This window comes from Tupaia chinensis, unplaced genomic scaffold (genome assembly GCF_000334495.1).
Source record: "Tupaia chinensis unplaced genomic scaffold, TupChi_1.0 Scaffold145396_1, whole genome shotgun sequence".
In the NCBI taxonomy this organism is placed as follows: Eukaryota; Metazoa; Chordata; class Mammalia; order Scandentia; family Tupaiidae; genus Tupaia; species Tupaia belangeri.
The window spans coordinates 1,337,697-1,355,754 of record NW_006205257.1 but is presented as its reverse complement, the minus strand read 5'-3'; the positions used below and the strand labels follow the sequence as shown (position 1 = coordinate 1,355,754).

General features: G+C 57.6%; 1 protein-coding gene across 1 annotated transcript in view; it reads right to left on the bottom strand.

Annotated features, from left to right (window-relative positions):
- The window catches only part of PEPD (peptidase D), a 170,469-nt gene that overhangs the window by 17,362 nt on the left and 135,049 nt on the right, over window positions 1-18,058 (bottom strand). Inside the window, exons 10-12 of the mRNA XM_006167978.2 lie at window positions 13,133-13,201; window positions 11,588-11,665; window positions 394-542 (exon numbers count right to left, since the gene is read on the bottom strand). Coding sequence (XP_006168040.1) covers window positions 394-542; window positions 11,588-11,665; window positions 13,133-13,201 — 296 coding nt within the window. The remainder of the gene's footprint in view (window positions 1-393; window positions 543-11,587; window positions 11,666-13,132; window positions 13,202-18,058) is intronic.

The following is an 18,058-nucleotide window of genomic DNA, read 5'->3' as shown; positions in this document are numbered from 1 at the left end:
GGATTTGCTTTGATATTTTACCTGTGCCAATGTCCAAAACCCCCCTAGGCCCCCCCCCCCCGGAGTGGATTCTGCTTTGAGGCAGGGCAGGGGACACCCTGGCGTCTTAGTGGCCAATGTGGCTGGGAGGACACAGTGAACAAGGTGAGTGGGACACAGGGTGAGCCTGAGCTGAGCTCCTCGATTCCCAGCCCTGCTCGGGGGTCAGCCTGTTTCCTAGAAGTGGCCCTGGAGACCTGACTCCACCCAGAATCTTACGGTCGAGCAATGGAGGGGGGGCAGACTCTAGTCCCAGAGTGCTGCAGGACCCACGTCCTATAGCTCCTGCCACACGGCGCCCACCCTCTCCAGCCCCCGTGGGTCCTCCCCGCAGGCCCGGCCCCGCGCCCTCACCTGGCTTCATGGCGCTCATGACGGCACGGCAGCTCCGCAGCACGGCCTCGTAGATGGCCTTCTGGTCCGTGGTGAACTTGCCGTTGGCAGGAAAGGAGCAGGTGATGTCGGAGGAGAAGCAGTAATACTCCCCGCCCATGTCGAATAGGCTGTGGGGAGACAAGGGCATGAGGCCAGTAGGGATTTGGGGGTTCCACTGCTCCTTCCCTTGGGACCTAGGGCAGCTTTCCTCAGTCTGGGTGCAACAGGAGGCTCAGGCCATCCCATCCCGCCACATGACCAGAGTCAGAGCTCCTTCCTACCCTGGGAGCTCCCACAGGTGCATGAGCAGCACAGAAGCCCAGAGTCATCTGGACACCTCTGTCCCCAGGGAAAAATGGCTTCAGGGCTCAGCCTGGGCAGGGAAGTCAGCCCCTGGTCTCTGCAGGCCCAGCTGTGGAGACTCACTTGGAGAACCAGGCTGAGGCAGAGACATCCCAGCCGCCTGGCCTCCATATAAGCATCCCCTCCCCCCACCCCAGGTCTGCCCAGACCCAGGCACCCAGCGCAGCTGAGAAAGCGCTCCTGGGAGGGAAAGGAGGAGGGAGGAGCTGGGCGGGGGTCCTGAGACGGTGGAGGCGCCCAACAGGAATGTGGGCTGAGTTGTGCACTGGGGCTTCTGGCTCTACTCCAGCTCTCGGGTCCCCCTGGCCAGAGAAACATTTGACATGACCCCTCTCCCCACTGGGGCAGGGGACAGCTTCATGTCCAGTAGGGCGTTCCTGGGCCTAGTCAGCCACTCCTACTCTGGGGAGCTTGGACAGTGCTGTCACTGACTCCACTCCCCCGTGGGCCTGGCGCCCCTGCATCCGCAGGTGGCAGAGCAGGGAACAGGCAGGGGGTAGGAGAGGCTGCAGAGCCAGGGGGGCCAGTAGAGAGGAGGACAGTGGTGGGTCAGGAGGCTGCTGAGTCAGGGTCCCGGCAGCTGTGTCTGCCACCTGGATGCCCTGTGATCAGGGGCCCAGGTCAGCACACTGGGGTTGAGCAGGGCCAACCGTGCTGCATGGAGGGCCTTGGGGCCCTCCCCAGTCAAGAGCAGATAAGATCCCTGCCCTGCTCCCCCTCTGAGGTGGAACGAGCCAGGACGTGTGAAGGGCTGCGGAGTCCAGGCTTGGCTCCCTCCTGCACAGGGTCAGCAAAGCGGACGGGGGGAGGCGCAAGGGGAGAGAACAGGTAGGTGCACATAGCAGCACTACCTTCCACCTCGTTCACCCCAGTGCCCCGCAGACAGCAGGCACAGTGCGGGACCACCAGCCTGCCAGTGCCTTCATCATGCAGATGGGCATCGAACTGGCTGAGGAGTGCTGGTCCAGCCCCAGCCCTGGGTTCCACTCATCCCTGGGGCCAGGTGACCAGAGCCAGGCAGGCTGGGGAGGTGGGAGCAGCCCTCTTGGACTGGCTGGAGTCTAGCCCTGCTTAGCATCTGGTCCCATCCTCGGCTTCTACCCTTCATGGGGGTCTCACTGCAGCCACACAAAGAGTCAGAGCTGGCAGATCTGAGCCCGGGCACAGCCACGGCTTCCTTTCCAGGCCTCTCACCCAAAGCCAAACTAACTGTAAATGCAGCCACTCAACAAACACCCCAGATCTGCCTCTGTGCCTGCCTTTGGGACAGCAGAGGGAGGGAGACCCTGGCCCTGGGTATGAAGCAAGGTGTTAGGTCACATGACTGACAGCAACACCATCTACAACCAGGAAACCGACTTTTTTAAAGGAAAAACTTGAAGGTGCAGGGTTCCCAGATGCTTTGCTGGAATCCAAAGTCCCCAGCTGGGCACTTCTTAATCTCTTGTCTTTTCTGATTGCAAAACACCATAAACAGTGTCAACAGGGCAAAAGGCACCAGATAACATCTCAGGTGACCCTTGGGGGCTGGCAAAGCTCTCCCCCAAGCATGACAAGGAACTTCAGGTTGGGTCAAAGTCACAGATTCTGGGGTGTGTGTGGGGGGATGGACTTTGCCTGCAGGAGGCCACAGAGGCCTCACCTGAAAGTGACAAAGCCAAGCCCAGTTGTGAGAGAATGATGAAACAGAGAGGGCTTGAGCAGACACGCCCCGGCCTCGGCTCCCTGGGAGGCTCCGGGTACAGTGGGATGTCTGGACCAACAGCTGCCTGCGGGTTTTGTCCTGCATGGGGCACACTCCCCCCAGAGCTGACCAGGACGGACGGAGGACCACATCTAAGTCCTACACTGAAGGGAAACCAAGGTATTGAACACTGGTCCAGCAAAGCCCCAAGGCCAAGGACAGTAAAGGGCTCCCGCACTCAGCCTTCAGGGCCTCAGTTTTCCCACCTTGAAAACGGGCACAGTACCACGGCTGCAGGTCCGTGTCCTCGGGAGACCACACACATGCAGGCAGCAGTCGGGAGTGGAGCTACATGGGGCCACAGTCTCACCCAGAAAAGTAGGGCATTTTAATTTGTGCTCCTTGGAGATGACAAAGGAAAATGGTTTGTGGTCTGTTTGTTTACAACATCCGAGAATGGCCTGGGCAGATGGGACAGGGCCAGGAGTGTGGGGGCACAGATGCCAGGAAGGGCCACATTTGAGGGACCTACTGCAACACCCTGGGGCAGAAAGTTCTACTGGGCTGTGCTGATCTACAAAGACATGCAACTGGAGCCAGCAGGTGGTGGCGGTTAAGGCACTAGATTCCCGCAGGGTCGACTGTGGTTCAAGTCCAGGAGGCTTGAAAATCCTGCTGGGTGTGCAAGTGTGTCCCCAAAACCCCAGGAGGAAAATGGAGACGGGATTGTGCGTGGCCATCCCCTGGGGGGTGATTTCTTATTTTCCCTCTCACTTGTCTCTCTCTCCAGCATGTGTATTTACACATGCCCTATAGCAAAAACTTAAAATTAATTAATGAAAAGACATGGAACCGTTTAAAAGTAGTTTAAAACTATTTAAGAATAGTTTACAACAGGGACCAGCAGTTGGCATAATGGCTATGTCGCTGGACTCCTATGTAGTCGACTGCAGTTCGAGTCCCGGACCTGGTGGCTTAAACTCATGCCGGGTGCATGTGCACGTGTGCACGTATGTACAAAGTCCTGAGAGGAGAATGGAGGAGAAGGGATTGCGGTGTGACCATCCCCCCAGGGGGTGATTTCTTGTTTTCTGTCTGTCTCTATTTTTCTGGCGAGCGCACGTGCCCTATAGCAAAAACCTCTCCAAAAATAAACAAATAGCCCACAGGAGCACGCCAAAGGCTGGAATCATCTAGAACGGTAAAAACAAGACTTTTCCAGGGCAGATCGGACTCTAGCCGAGTTCTCCAAATGCACCTCAACAGAACAGAGGACCTGGGGGAGTGGGTGCTGGGATTTCCTCAGCCAGTCTGGCTGGAGCTCCCAGATCGGAGATTTCAACTGTATTTTCTGTTTTCAAATCATCCGCTTTCTGGAGAAGGAAGTACACGCCCAGCCAGCTCCCCGCTGTCCCACAGTGCCTGGCCCAGGGCTGAAGTCTATTTCCGTGCTCTCAGTTCCCTATCTTTTTCTCTCTCTCTCTCTCTTTTTTTTTTAACCCCCCTCAGAGTTGCTACACACACAAATTATTCAGATTCGGGCCCTTATGGAATCCAGGGCCGAAAGCCATCTCTTTTATAAATCATTTCCCCCCAACTCCTCTGTGTCCACTTCATCTGTTTTCGGGATACAGACTGACGACAGAGAATTCCGTCATGCTTTGGCTCCGTCGAGAACACAGGATCCCTCCTTCCTGGCTGTCTGGGGACCCCCACCAGGGACACCACCATCTTGGCCGAGTGGATCTGCGGGATAATGGAAGCCATCTGGGGAGAGCGTACACCGCCCGAGCGCTGTGCTGGCGTCTCAGCGCCTGGCTGTGTTCGCATGGCGCAGCTCTGGCTGCGATGGGCAGGCTCTGTCCTCCGCTGGCTCTTCTAGGGCAGCTGCAGGCCCAGGCTACCTGCCATCACTGGCCCACCCAGACCCTCCAGGGCGCCCCTCCACTCCCTCGGCCCCACGGCAGGGACCGCCAGCTCATAGGCAGAAGGCCTCCGAGCTGTTCAGCCAGCGACAGAGGCTTGGGGACAGTTTTGGGGAAATGGTGCAATGTGTTCTACGAGGGCCGCTTTGTACTTGGTCTGCAACTTCACTCTCATCTCGAGGATGGGCACAGGTCTTGGCCGCTTCTCGCCCATGACTGACACTTCACAGGCATGGGGATTCAGGTCTGCAGGGGCATTTCACACGCCAGAGTATCCCAGTCGGTGTCCTGGGCCAGGCTGGGGGATTTCTGAGCAGCAGGAAGCTCTGCTTCCCTTCAGACCTCAGTGTGAGACAGAAAGGAAGACACGCGGGCCACTTTCCGTCCATCTGCCACGGTGGGCAGTCCCGGCAGACAAGGTGACAGCTCTGGTCTCCCTGGTGCATGGGCCAGCTGCCCACTCCCATAGTGTGCCAAGCTCCAGGGGTGGCCAACAGAGGTGAAGGCCACCCCTTGGGGTCCTCATGGCCTCCTGGTGCCACAGGCTGACCCACCAAGTGGGCTTCTCCCCCAGTGCTTTCCCGGCCATCTCCGCCCCACTCAATCCAGGCACGGGGTAGCTACTCCCAAGCTTTCCTGCTCCAGGCCAGACAGCAAAGCCACCCTTGTCACCAGCTCATGACAGCAGCAGCTTCCAGCTCCCTAGTGCCCAGAGCCAGCATCCCCTGAGCACTTGGTGACCAGAGTGTATCTGGAGTGAAGTGGCATTACCATCTCACAGATGACGCGGTGAGAAGCAGCATGCTCGGCAGGGCCAAGGCCATGGTCTCCTGCCCAAGAGGCGGGTGGGACACATCTGCCGCCCATCCCATGGGCCTGTGGCCACTAAAATCCAGTGGGGCAAGGGCCAGTGTCAGGGCTTTGGCCTCTGTGGGGGCGGGAGGGAGGGAGTTGACATCACGCGCCCGGCACATGGCTCATTTCACTTTCCTGATGACCAGTGTCTCATGATGTCTGCGAGCACCCGGGCCGTCTGGACGGGTGATTTTCAAGCTGTGGGTCATGACATCAACCATGTGGGAGTAGCCAGGAAGCACTAGCAAACTCAGGGGGCCAGACAGAAAGCAGGTGGCAAGGCGTCTGTGTGTAATCAGGGTGCGTCTATGCATGTGAGCACGGGATTCGAATACAATAGGGGCTACTCCTGGCAAGGGACGTTGAAGGCACGGCCAGCTGGCCTAGATGGGTAGCTGCTAGAGCCTGTGTCCTCTTGAGAGTGTCCTCTTGCCCCAAAGACTGGGCACCTTATTAAGGTCGTGAAAAGCTCAAGATGGTGATTGAGCTGGCTGGTGACAGTCCAGTGTCCCTCCAAGGAAACAGGGAGAGAGGGTCTGGGCTGAGCCTGGCAGTGGGGAGCAGGCCCTGGGGGGGAGAGGGGGGGGCAACACATTCGGAAGCCTACCAAGGTATCGGGCACCAGTGAAGTGTGGCTCGATGGGATCCCTTGTCTCAGCTGGGAAAAGCCCCCAAGTACGTCTCCCCTTCCCCCACGGGGGCCACAGTGCAACCATCAGGCAGCCTTGGACCAAGAAGCCCACCAGGAGTGGGCAGAATCTTCCCAGCCTAGCCCAGCCAACAGAGCGTAAGGGATGCCATAGGGATGCCAGTGGGTACCCCATTGCCTGCAGGGCTGAGGGTCTGGCATGTCTGTGATGGAGACAGCTGTGGGGACAGGGCTGAGGCCACTCTGCTTGGGGATGTGACAGTCTGTGGGTGCAGCACCCTGTGTCAGCCATAGTTCAACCAGTCTCCAAGTGCTCTCCTGGTATGAAACTGGCAGCCTGGGCTTCTCTGGGCAAAGAGCAGCAGAGCTTTGGGGACTGTGGGCTGTGTCCCCACCTCTGCCATCAGCAGGAGCTTCAGACTGGCCGTTACCCGGACACAGAGACAGGTGGGGCCCCAGACCCATTGTGGGGAAGGAGGAGAAGGGGGAAGGGGACACTGGCAAGCTGCCGAGCATGAGGCCTGGGACAGGTCTCTCCTCCCTGGCTGGGCTGACCGCCCTCCTCCACGCCCAGGGACAGCACTGAACCTCACCACCAAGCAGAGGGGGAGGCCCGGTCCATGTGTCCTGAGGCAACACTGCCCTCTTCTGGCCAGCACTGGAAGGTCTGCTTCAACGTCCACCAGCCACATCCTGCTTGCAGTTACGCAACTCAGGTCAGGGGCATCCTTGGGCCCATCCATGGTCTAGAAGGTTCTGAGAGGAGTCACAGGGCTCCCTCTTCTCCTACCTCCCCACCCGATTTGGTTGTGTGACAGGTAGGAGCATGTGAGGAGGAGTGTCCCAGCTGCTTTCCGAAGCACAGCACACCAGAGGCACGGCCTGGACCCCTCCTCACCTCTGCCCCATGGGGTCACCCATCCAGGGGGCCAGGGAGGTACGGAGTGCTGAAAGGCAGGCCTCAAATGGGGAGTCCAGCGCGGGCGTGGGTCTAGCTCTGGGCCTTCAGCTCCCTGTGGGTTTAAACATGGGCGATGGCGCACCCTGGTGGCCATGGGCAGCATGCTGGCTGTCAGCATTTCCATCAGCCTGCAGGGACTCCTGCCCACAACACAGGCTGGCTGGGGGAGGACAGGGCAGTGCATACAGCCCCAGGCAGGGTACCAAGTCCTGGTCACATCTGAGCTCACACCTACTGGCATGGGGCTGAAATGAGTTGGGAGGGGTCTCCTGAGGCTCCCTTTTAGGAAAGGCCTCCCATAAGCTTAGACACCATCCTTTGTGGGGACACACTGAAAACCGTTTTAGAGGATCTGCCTATTTGCCCTAAAAGGAAGATGAACAGCCGCGAATGGCTTCTCTGGAACAGCAGCTTGCTCTTGGGGTTCACGATGAGTCCCAGGGGCACAACAGGACAGGCTGGGAGCCAAGAGCCTTCACATCTGCAAGCCCCATACAAGGCCTCACACGCTGAAGAAACTGAGCGGGAGGACCCCAAGGATTTGAAGTTACAGCAACGTCCCATTCCCCACTCTTGGATCAGCACAGAGCAGTGGGGCAGGACCCATTCCTGATCCATGGGAGGGGGCCTCAGGGGCCACCGGCCTGGCACTGAGGAATGGACTCTCAGAATGTCCCTTTCAGTTCTCGGCTGGCCAGGTTGCTCTGAAGTAGGAGCCAGAGTGTCCACTTTACAGACTCCACAGGCGATGACTGTGGCCAACGGTCCCAGCTCTGAAAGGACGGAGGAGTGGGAGGTGAGCCTGACCGGCCTCAAGCTCCACCTGGCACTGCTGGTGCTGAAGACACTGACAGGTAGGCCAGGCAGCTAGAGAGCTGTCTATGAGTAACCCAGACCCAGCCCACATGCTGCCATGAAACCTGCTGCTAGAAAGGAGGCCTTAGAGGTCTGCAGAGCAGGGAGGAGAGGTCCTGGTCTGCTTGGCACCTGTGTGACCACTGCTGCTGCAGCTGTCACCCGCCAAGGGCCCACATTGTGCCAGGCCCATGCTCAGCACTTCGTATTTATCATCCTTGAGACCTCTGAGGCTCAGAGGGGTGACCACGCAGCTAGAGAGGAGGCAGAGACTTAAGCCGTGCTCATTAGCACACAGCACAGATTGAGGCCCTGTGCATGCACAGGCACGCATGCATGTAAATATAAGAGACTACTGGGGGAACCAGCAGTTAGCGTAATGGCTATGTCACTGGACTCCCACGTAGTCGGCCGCGGTTCGTGTCCCGGACCCGGTGGCTTAAAACGCACGCCGGGCGCGTGTGCGTGCGTGCCCAAGATCCCGAGAGGAGAATGGAAGAGAAGGGATTGCGGCGTGACCATCCCCCCTGGGGGGTGATTTCTCGCTTTCTGTCTCTATGTCTCTCTCTGTCTGTCTGGCGAGCGCACGCACCCTACAGTGAAAATCTCTCCAAAAAAAAAAAACATTTTAAAAAAAAGAGACTACTGGGGGAACCAGCAGTTAGCGTAATGGCTATGTCACTGGACTCCCACGTAGTCGGCCGCGGTTCGTGTCCCGGACCCGGTGGCTTAAAACGCACGCCGGGCGCGTGTGCGTGCGTGCCCAAGATCCCGAGAGGAGAATGGAAGAGAAGGGATTGCGGCGTGACCATCCCCCCTGGGGGGTGATTTCTCGCTTTCTGTCTCTATGTCTCTCTCTGTCTGTCTGGCGAGCGCACGCACCCTACAGTGAAAATCTCTCCAAAAAAAAAAAAACATTTTAAAAAAAAGAGACTACTGGGAGGAGGGTGGCCACAGTGGGACTGTGAGAGAGGGACAGAAGAGGCTGGTCTACCCTCAGCAGCTCCCACCTTCTCCAATGAAGTCTGCTCTAGGCCAGCTCTGCCTCCCCAAAGAGCTCCATTAGTCAGCGTGGGAATACCGCTGGGACAGTGTCAAAGGGCTGGGGCCCAGAGCCCGCCCTGCCCAGGTGCGTGCAATGCAAAGGCTCCGGCTGGAGGCACTCAGCTTAGGAGAAGATTCTGCACTCTGTTCGGATCTGGGTTTCACATCTTCTGATGACGTATCGTGGCTTTTATGTTGGGATAACAGAGTGATTTATTATTTACCGAATGCAGTAGGCGCTCGGCAGATCAATTTCAATAAAACAATGGATTATAAATGCCTCTGGCAATCTGGCAGTAGCAGCAATCAGCAAAACATGTTGTTCTAAATGCTGCATAATAAATTGACTATAATAAACTCATAATTATTCTACTGGCTACATTTCAAAGTTAGCACTAGAAAAATAAAAGCACCAATTTGGGCTTGGCACGAACATCCCTGGGCTTCTTTGGATCCCTCCTGTCTCTACAGCTGCAACCAGAGACTCAGGTGCCGTGTGCTGTGTCAGAGGCCGAGGCCCCGGCATCAGGGTTGTGTGGAGGCCCCAGGTCAGGGGCCACCCCAGCCAGGAATACAGCTGGACCTGGCCCCTCATGGGATGAGGGCCTCACCAGGTCTGTCTCTGCCCTGAGACTGCGGTCCTGGGTCCCGTCCTTCTGGCCCAGCTAGAATGGGCCACGGAGCACTAGAAAAATTATGGAAGGTGAAGGCTCCTGCAGAGGCCAAGTGGTCTCTCTGGGACCCCCAGGGGCTCAGCCATGGCCCAGGGGGCAGGGTTCCCCACCCCTTTCCCTGAGCTCCAGCTGAGCCAAGTTTGAGGCAGCCAGGCCCCTCTCCAAATCCCTCTGCTGCACCTGGGCTGGGGCCCTCCTGTGTCTTGTCTTGCCCATACTCTGGAGTGTGGGGAGTGAGGTCCCCACCTCCTAGGATCTGAGCGGAGGTTGGGTGAGAGAGTCGAAAGAGACTTTCGGGAAGAACTCTGTTAGGGTCACTGTTCTCCCTGGCTCTCGGGCCTCCAGGCGGGCAACTGAGCTCGGCTGGACCCTCCAGGCCCTGGGTAGAGCAGGGCCCAGCCACCGCCTAAGCAAGTCCACCACCCAGAGGCAGCATAGCACAACACTGCAGGCTGGGCAGCGGCCCACAGTTTGTGGAGCTCACCGTGGCCTGGGGGTGAGATGGGTGTGTGGAGTTGGTGTGGTCAGGCAGGCTGAGGAAGTGGACACTGAGGGCCAGCTCACAGCTAGGTGGGTGGTGTGAATGGCAGTGTCCTGGCCCGCCTCTATGGCCACAATGGGTGTCCCTCTTCTGCATGCTTCCAGCCCAAGCTGGTGCTGGCCCTTGGGCAGAGCACGCTGGCTCTGCTCTCTTCAGTATCCCTCCATAGCTCAGCTGGCAGAGCGGAGGACGGTGGCTGATCCCCTACTGCAGCATCCCTTCTGCTGTCACGATGCATCTGCTACTGCCACTCATGGATGGACACTGAGGCTTAGAGAGGGACGAATGGGACTGTCTCTTCGGAAGGCTGAGCAGGGCGCCCCCAACGGTGGCCTCAGCCAGAACATCATGTTTTACTATGAACTCTGGGTGAGCAGTCTGTGGCCAGTTGCAGGTCTGGGTGCCCAGTGGATGGGCAGATCCCTGGACTGCGTGAGTTCCCAGGGCACGGCAATGACAGCTCAGAGCACGGCATCTCTCTGGGCCTGGAGGTCTGTGCATGTGTGCTCACGCCCCTCGTGGATGTGGTCTGGGGATGCCTGGGCATCCTGCCACATGGCCGGGTCCTGCCTGGGTCAGGCCAGGCCCAGACCAGAGAGCAGCCATCGCCGAGCTCCAGCCCAGGAAGCAAGAGCAGCAGGCTGCTGCGGGATGCCCTCCGAGTCAGCCAGCGCCGCCCAGAGAGGAAGCCGCGACACTGCCTGGAAGCAGCGCATCGGAAACTTGTTCAGGGGCATCAGCGACAGATGAGAAGGTGCCAAAGAAAACAGGCAGGGCAGGGCACCCCGGTCTGCTGGTCAATGAAAGAAACGTGTCTGACAGCCAAGAAAGGGAGCTCTGTGGGGCCTGTGGCCGGGCCCGGGTCCCCGGCATCTGGGTGGCCTTTAGTAGTCCGGCACTGCCCTGGCCCATGTCTGGGTGGTGGAGAGGCCAGGAGGACAGGCCGAGTGACTGAGTTCTGTGAGCCGGACTGGATCATGGGTGCTCACAGATCCTCCTGCGCGTCCGGAGCACTGGCTGTGCCCTACATGCTAGGGATCTTAGGCAGGACCTCAACTCCTTCAACAGGAGAGGCTAGTGGAGGGCCCGACCTGCTGGCTTCTGCCTTGTTGCAGCACCTGTGAGGGGCTGGAGCTCAGCTACGCGTGCTCGGGAAGGCCCTCAGCCCCCTTGGGGGTTGTACCCCACCTGACTGTTCCATCAATGGCCGCTCATGGCCAGGGGTCCTGTGGCTGAGGCTGGTGGCTTCAGAGTGAGGGAGGCTCCCTGGGTCTACCCTGCTCCAGTCTGGGAGGACCCTGCCCTCCCAGCACTGATGCAGAGTGAGGACAGCCTGGGCAGGGCTGGGGAACAATGCAACCCTCCTCAGAGAGCCACCATCCATGGTCCCACAGAAAACCACAGAGACCCTTTTTTCGGGGCTTCCCTGTGGGGCACAGACTCCAGAGAAAGCACCCAACAGCCCAGCAGCCTTGGCAGAGAAGACCAGCCTCCACACTGTGGTCAGTCCTCCTGGGACAGGATCCCAGAGGCTCCAGTCAGCCTTGAGGCTGAGTCCAACCTTGGCCTGGTGGTTCTTGCACAGGGCTGGGCCCTGGTGCACCAGGGTAGGCCTCACTTACCACATGTCTCCGTCCTGGATGGTACGGTCGTTGGGTGCCCCAGCATGTCCGTAGTGCAGCACAGCCGAGTTCTCACCACTGCAAAGGGCAAGGGGTGGGTGGTCAATGGCCCACCCTCAGTCAGCAGACCCTGGGAGGCTGGTTCCCTAATCTCCTGTCCCCAGGACAGTATTGTCTACCCTCTAGTGGAGGCCCAGGGATGGCTGGACCACACCCAGGCACAGTAGAGGGATGGAATAACCCTGGCACTCCTGCAGTCACAGTGCAGCACCGCACTCAGGGCTTCCCAGCCACGAGTGTGAGCACCTGCCCTTCTGGGCTAGGACATGGGCAGCTCATGGGGAGGGCCTCGGGAAGGGACCCCAAGGGAGCCCTTTACTCCAGGGGGCTAATCAGCCCGGTGGAAGAGCACCTGTCTTAGGCGCTGCCCCAGCACACCAACGCAGAGGCAGGAGGCCAGCTGCTCCTCGCGCCTCTGCCCCAGAGCTCCCCTAATGAGCGATGCCTTTAAGAAAAAAAGGACTTTTAAGTCTGTCCAAAGGAAAAAAGAAAAGTCCCACCTGGGTGTAATATTTATGGCCCCGCTCGGGAGTCTCAGGAATCATAAAAGTAGAAATAATGATTTTTCTCTCTACCCACCAGAGAAGAACACTTCCAAGGACTGAGATGTTCACATGTATTATTCATGTGCCGAGGACGTGCACGCCAGCTGAGCTGCCGGCTCCATCCAGGCAGGGCAGGGGCCAGACCCCAGGGCAGAGCTGGGGTGGGGGCAAGGCAGGGGACTGGCTGGGTGAGCAAGGAGCTGAGGAAGCCCCCACAGCCAAGCCACGCCCTGTGCAGACTCATCAGCAGGACACACTCAGCTACACAGGCACACGCAATTGTGCATGCCCTGTGGACCACGCAATGCACATTCGTGGTCATTTCTGTCATGTGTGTGCCTCCAAGCACAGCCGAGCATGTGCTGAGCACACACAGAGCTGCACACCCATACGGAGGGCTGTCCCAGTCACAGTGTGTCACAAACAGATACACTAGAGTGACACGCACACCCACATAGAGCCCTGACGCCCACTGGGAGGTGCCTGAGCACCCAAGCCGACAGCTCCACAAACACCCACATGACTGCAGCTTCTCACACCTCCCCAGCTCCTTCCACACTCTACTCCCACTGTGCACAGAAGCCGCCCATGGACTCACCCGGTAACCACGGGCTCCCTATGAGCCCTTTTGGGGCGAGAGCCAGTGGTGTTCCGAGGAAGAGCTGCTTTCCTGCGAGCACTCCTAGACCCACCAGCTGGAGTTGGGAGGGAGGGACACCAGGTAGTCCCTCTGCATTGGGCAGGCTGGGCTCCCTCCTTTACCCAGTGCCAGGCCTGGCAGGCAGAGGCAATCTTGGCTCCCAGAACCTCAGGCACAAAGAGTGACTTCCAGCTGGGGTAGCCTGGACTGCTGTGGGCATGCAAGCAAGCAAGGGCTTCTAAACGGGGCAAGAGGGGACCCGCCCTGGCCCTCAGCCCACGAGATCCGGCGTGTACTCACCTGCCACAGATGCAGGTGTAGGAGCTATGGCGCATGCCGCCCTGTGAGTAGCAGTAGTGCTCGAAGAGGCTGCAGGGTGAGAGAGACATTAGTGGGAGTCACGGGATCATGCACACCCACCTCCTCCCCATGGTCTCCAGTGCATATCCTCGGCCTTGACCTTGCTCTGCTGCTTCCCCAAGAAGGCCTGAGCTAGAAGTCTGTGAGGTTTGTTGCCTGAAACCCAGGGTCAGCCACCAGCCACAGAATCGCAGAGGTCAGGGAGGAAGCTGAGGGCCAGCAGGGCCAGCCACCTGCCGGAGGAGTTGGCCAGCCTCCCAGGCTCATCGGGGGACAGACAGACACTGGAGCCCCGGCCCCAGGGGAAGATGGGCTGGGGCAGTAGCCATGCATTTCTGCAGGGCTTGGGGGGGAGTCTCCCTGGGACTCCATATCTAGGGGGGAAGAGGGACAGGATGACCACTGACCCACCACGGGGGCGCTGGGGACACAGCCAGAGAGAAATATGGGATCTCTTCCAGTCATGGCGCTGTCTTCTACTCAGTTGGGAAACAGAGGGCAGGAGCTGCTGGGCAGACCAAGGTCTCCAGGGAGGTGGGGGAGGCAGGGTGCTGGGGGAAGAGCTCTGCTTCTCCTTCCCTGGGACAGTCCTGGGGACAAGCTCCCACCCAGAATAGGCAGGCTCAGCAGCAAGGTCTGGAGAGAAAGACAAGACCCCAGCCTTGAGACTAAACTCAGAGCCATGCCAGGGAGGTCTCCACCAGGAGAGTGGGCGGACAGCGAAGGTCTGCCAGTCCAGCAGGGCAGCGAGCAGGTCAGACGATACAGCCTTGGTGAAGGTCGGCAGGGGCACAAGCCTGCTGCTTACTACAGGTTACGGGGGCAGCAGGCTGTCTCCCACACGCTGGACCTTCAAGGCAGATCTTGGAGAGGCTGCAGGGGTGGGAGACCAGGCCACATCAATACCACATGGGCAGTGCTGAGTCCTTGGGAGGCCAAGCTGCCCTGAGCTCTGGACACACCAGAACTCCTGGCCCTCCCCTTTAATGTACCCCAGGACCTTGGGGTCTCACTCTGCATGGGACTTTGAGTTCCAAGGACCAGGTTGCTCCTCAGCTCTGCCCTGATATTCTAGGCACACCAGATATGCAACCTTTACAGAACCCAGCCGGTGAGGGGCGCAATGATGGGAGGCACCCACACCCCTCCCCGAGACCTGGGCAGCCGTTCTCAAACACCAAAGGCCACCTGCGGGCACACCGAGTGGCAGTCCTGCCCTGCACGTTCCACGCATTAGAGAATGTCTGCATGGAGGAGTTTAATCTTGCAGGCGCTGTAAACACAAATTATGTGTAATTGCTATGATTGGGTATTAAGTCGTTGTTATGCAGGAACGGTTCTGCTATGTTCAATCAGCTTTCAGGCTTGCCTTACAACCCTTACAGGATGATTGGTACCTGCGAGGGAAATACTTCCTTAATTTAAAGGATTGCAGGAACGGGGGCGGGGGGGGGGCAAGGAAAGCCACTCATTCCTCACCTCAGCTGCCCCCACATCCACAGTGGGGACACTGAGTAGCTGCCATCAGCCTCAGAGGCCATGGGGATGGGGCTAGGTTGCAGCACAGAGTATGGCCACAGTGTGGGCACGTTCCCGCCATGTTAAGGGAGAGGCTGGTGCTCCTCACAGCAAGCCCTAGTGTGCAAAGCCTGCAACAGGCAGCCTCAGAACGGCCCCGTGCCTCCCTCCTAGACATGGAACTCCCACACCCGAGCTACCATGTTCCTCATGCCCCGTCGGCTATGGATGTGGCTTGATCCCAATACAAGTAGTCTTTAGGGGGGCATGAGGCCACCCTCAATTGAGAGGTGACATGCAGACACAGGCTGCACTGGGGTTGGCTTTAGAAAGTTCAGGTAGGTGCAGATGAACAGCATATTCTATGGGAGACCAGAGGTAGCGTCCTGAGGAAGCTGGGTGTGGGTTTGCACCCCTGCCTGTAGCTTTCCTGGCGGGACCACCCTCACCGTGGAGATCACCGCACGCTCTGGCTTCTGTTTACACAAAAGAAATTCTGAGTAAAGGCAGAGCGCACTGAAGCACCAAACTCAGGAAAGGCTGGACCGACTTTCACCTGCAAACTGCAGCCCAACGATGGCCACTGTGCCAGCCGCAGTGACACTGCCACACAACGAAGAGTTGGAAAGGTAGAGGAGAAACGTCACATGCTAAAAAGCCACTCCAGCCTGAAAACCTTGAGTTCTTCACATTGGACTTTAGCAGCAAACCTTTTAATTTTTTCAGTTTGCTATACGGTGCGTGCGCTTGCAGGAGACAAGAGAGAGAGAATCATCCCCCAGAGGGGACGGCCATGCCACAGTTCCTTCTCCATTATCCTCTTGGGATTTTGGGTGCATGTGAGTTTCAGGCAGGCCTGAATTTGCATGAAAGGAAGGAGGGGCCAGGCAGTGGTACAACAGTGACACAACTGAACCCACATGGAAAGGTGCTGGAGGCTACTCCCTACTTGGCCATTCCTCTACCACCCTTGTTTATAAATGTCTCCCGAGCGAAATTAGAAGATGCTTCGTACCCAGGTATGAATGAGAACCCACAGATGCTTCGTATCCAGGTGTAAACGAGAACCTGGAGAGCCTTCTGTGAGAAAGACGAAGTGGATGAGGTATGCACTGGCAGGAGGGCAGCCCCCTTGTCAGTGCCTACAGATGCCTAATGGGCAGGATAGCGAATTCCCAGCCTAGATCTGAAGGAACCACGTCTCCAGGGACAGCTTCACTGGGCCTCCTCTGGGATCTACAAATCCCGCCCAGGGAGTGTTTCTGGGCACACAGCCCAGCTCCTGCCTTTGAAGGTTTATCATCTAACAAGTAGATAAGTCACAGCCCTATAAAAACGCACTAGATGCCCCAAAACTGTAGAGGGGCTGCCCGGGACACCAGTGTCAGTCCAGCTGCCAGTGCAAGCTGTGAGCACTGGCCGGACAGAGGCGCTGTGAGAAGATGGCATGAGCCGCTTCACCCCGCTTACCAGGCCGGGCTTCGAACTTCGGGTCCCCAACAGATAAAGAGCAGGGAGGGGTCAGGGATGGGAATATGACAGAAAAAAGGCAGGGTGGTACAGTCCTCTTGGCCACACGGAGAGCTTTTTAGAAGAGCAGTAAGCCTGACGGTTTGAGTCCCAGACCTGGCGGCTTGAAGATCACGCCAGGCACATGTGCACGCGCGCCTGCCCAAAATCCTGAAAGAGGAATGGAGAACGGACAGTGGTATGGCCATCCCCGTTGGGCAGTGAGTTCTCACTTCCCCTCTCACCAACTCTATCTCTCCGGCAAACACACGTACCCTACAATGAAAACCTAAAAAAACAAAAACAAAAACAAAACAGAAGAGCGGCAAGTCTAGACCTGGGGTTATGAAGCTGGGTAGGGGCGAAACTTCCCAGCTCCAGTCCCAGTCCTGCGGTGGCTGCTCTCCACGCCCTTTCTGCAACACCTCATGACCGAGGTGACTCCAAAGCCAAACCCTGGCTCTGCCACTTGCCAGCTGCATGGCCTCTCTGTGGCTGTTTCCTCCTCTGTAAAACGGGGATGATCACGGTACCTCCCCCCATGGCTGCCATGCCCATGCAACAATCTGTTACGTGTGGCACACGTGGGACAGTGCTTGGCACACCACGGGCACTACACGCCAGGTCTGCTAGTCACCGCTGCTGTTGTTCAGAGGCCTTGAGGCGAGTCCACACAACAGGGATCCTGCCTGTGGGGCAGCAGAGAGCATGGGCACCCCTCAGTGGACACTGCGGGCCTTGAGAAACAGCCTCTTGGCAATTCCTTTAAAGCTAAATAGAACCTGTGTGGATCCTGAACACCCACACTGCGACGCACAGCCTCGTTCCCTATGGAGCTACAGAGGGTGAGGATCCACCGCCCCTGAACAGGCCATGCACACACAGCCTCTCTGGGACACGTACAAGAGGACACGAGAAGGGTGTCCTCTGCACCAGGGTCCAGGATACATGGAAATACACACACGCGCAGAGTCCTCCTGCTTTAAAAGGGGCATCTGGGCTCATCACCTCCCTTCCTGGTGACCTCTCTGCCACCTCGTAGAACTGATCCACAAGAGTCCAGGGTCCACCTCCTCGGGGATGTGCCAGGGCCCTGAGTGTGTAAAAAGAGGGAGGAGAAGGGATTGCAAAGTGCTTTGTGATGCGTGGGGTCAAGCAAGTGTATCGTGGATAGCAGTCTCAGCCCTTTTAAATCAGTTTCTTTTCTTCTTTTTTTTTTTTTTAAAGAGATTTTTGCTATAGGGTGTGTGCACTTGCCAAAGACAGACAGACAGACAGACAGAAAGTGAGAAATCACTCCCCAGAGGCAATGGCTATGCTGTTATTCCTTTTCCTCCATTCTCCTCTGGGGATTTTGGGCACACACATGCCTGGCATGAGTTTCAAGCCTCCAGGTCTGAGACTTGAACCATGGTTGTCCATATGGGAGTCAGGCGCCTTAACCACTACATCACCTGCTGACCCCTTATATGAGTTACTCTTAAAAAATCATTATTATTATTTTTAGAGATTTTTTTGCCCTATGGAGCATGCGCTCTCCAGAGAAAGAGAGTGAGAAGAAAAGTGGGAAATCACCCCTCCCAGAGGGGATGGTCACAACGCAACTCCTTCTCCTCCCAGGATCTTGGGCACGCACGCACAAGTGCCTGGCATGATTTTGAAGCCACCAGGTCCGGGACTCGAACTGAAGTTGGCCATGTGGGAGCCCTGGGACATAACTGCCATGCCATCTGCTAGCCCCTAAATGAGTTACTTAAATTCACATTTAAAAAAATTAATTTCGATGGTAATTTTAGGTATGAATGATCCCTATGAAGATCTTACTGAAGGAAACGTCTT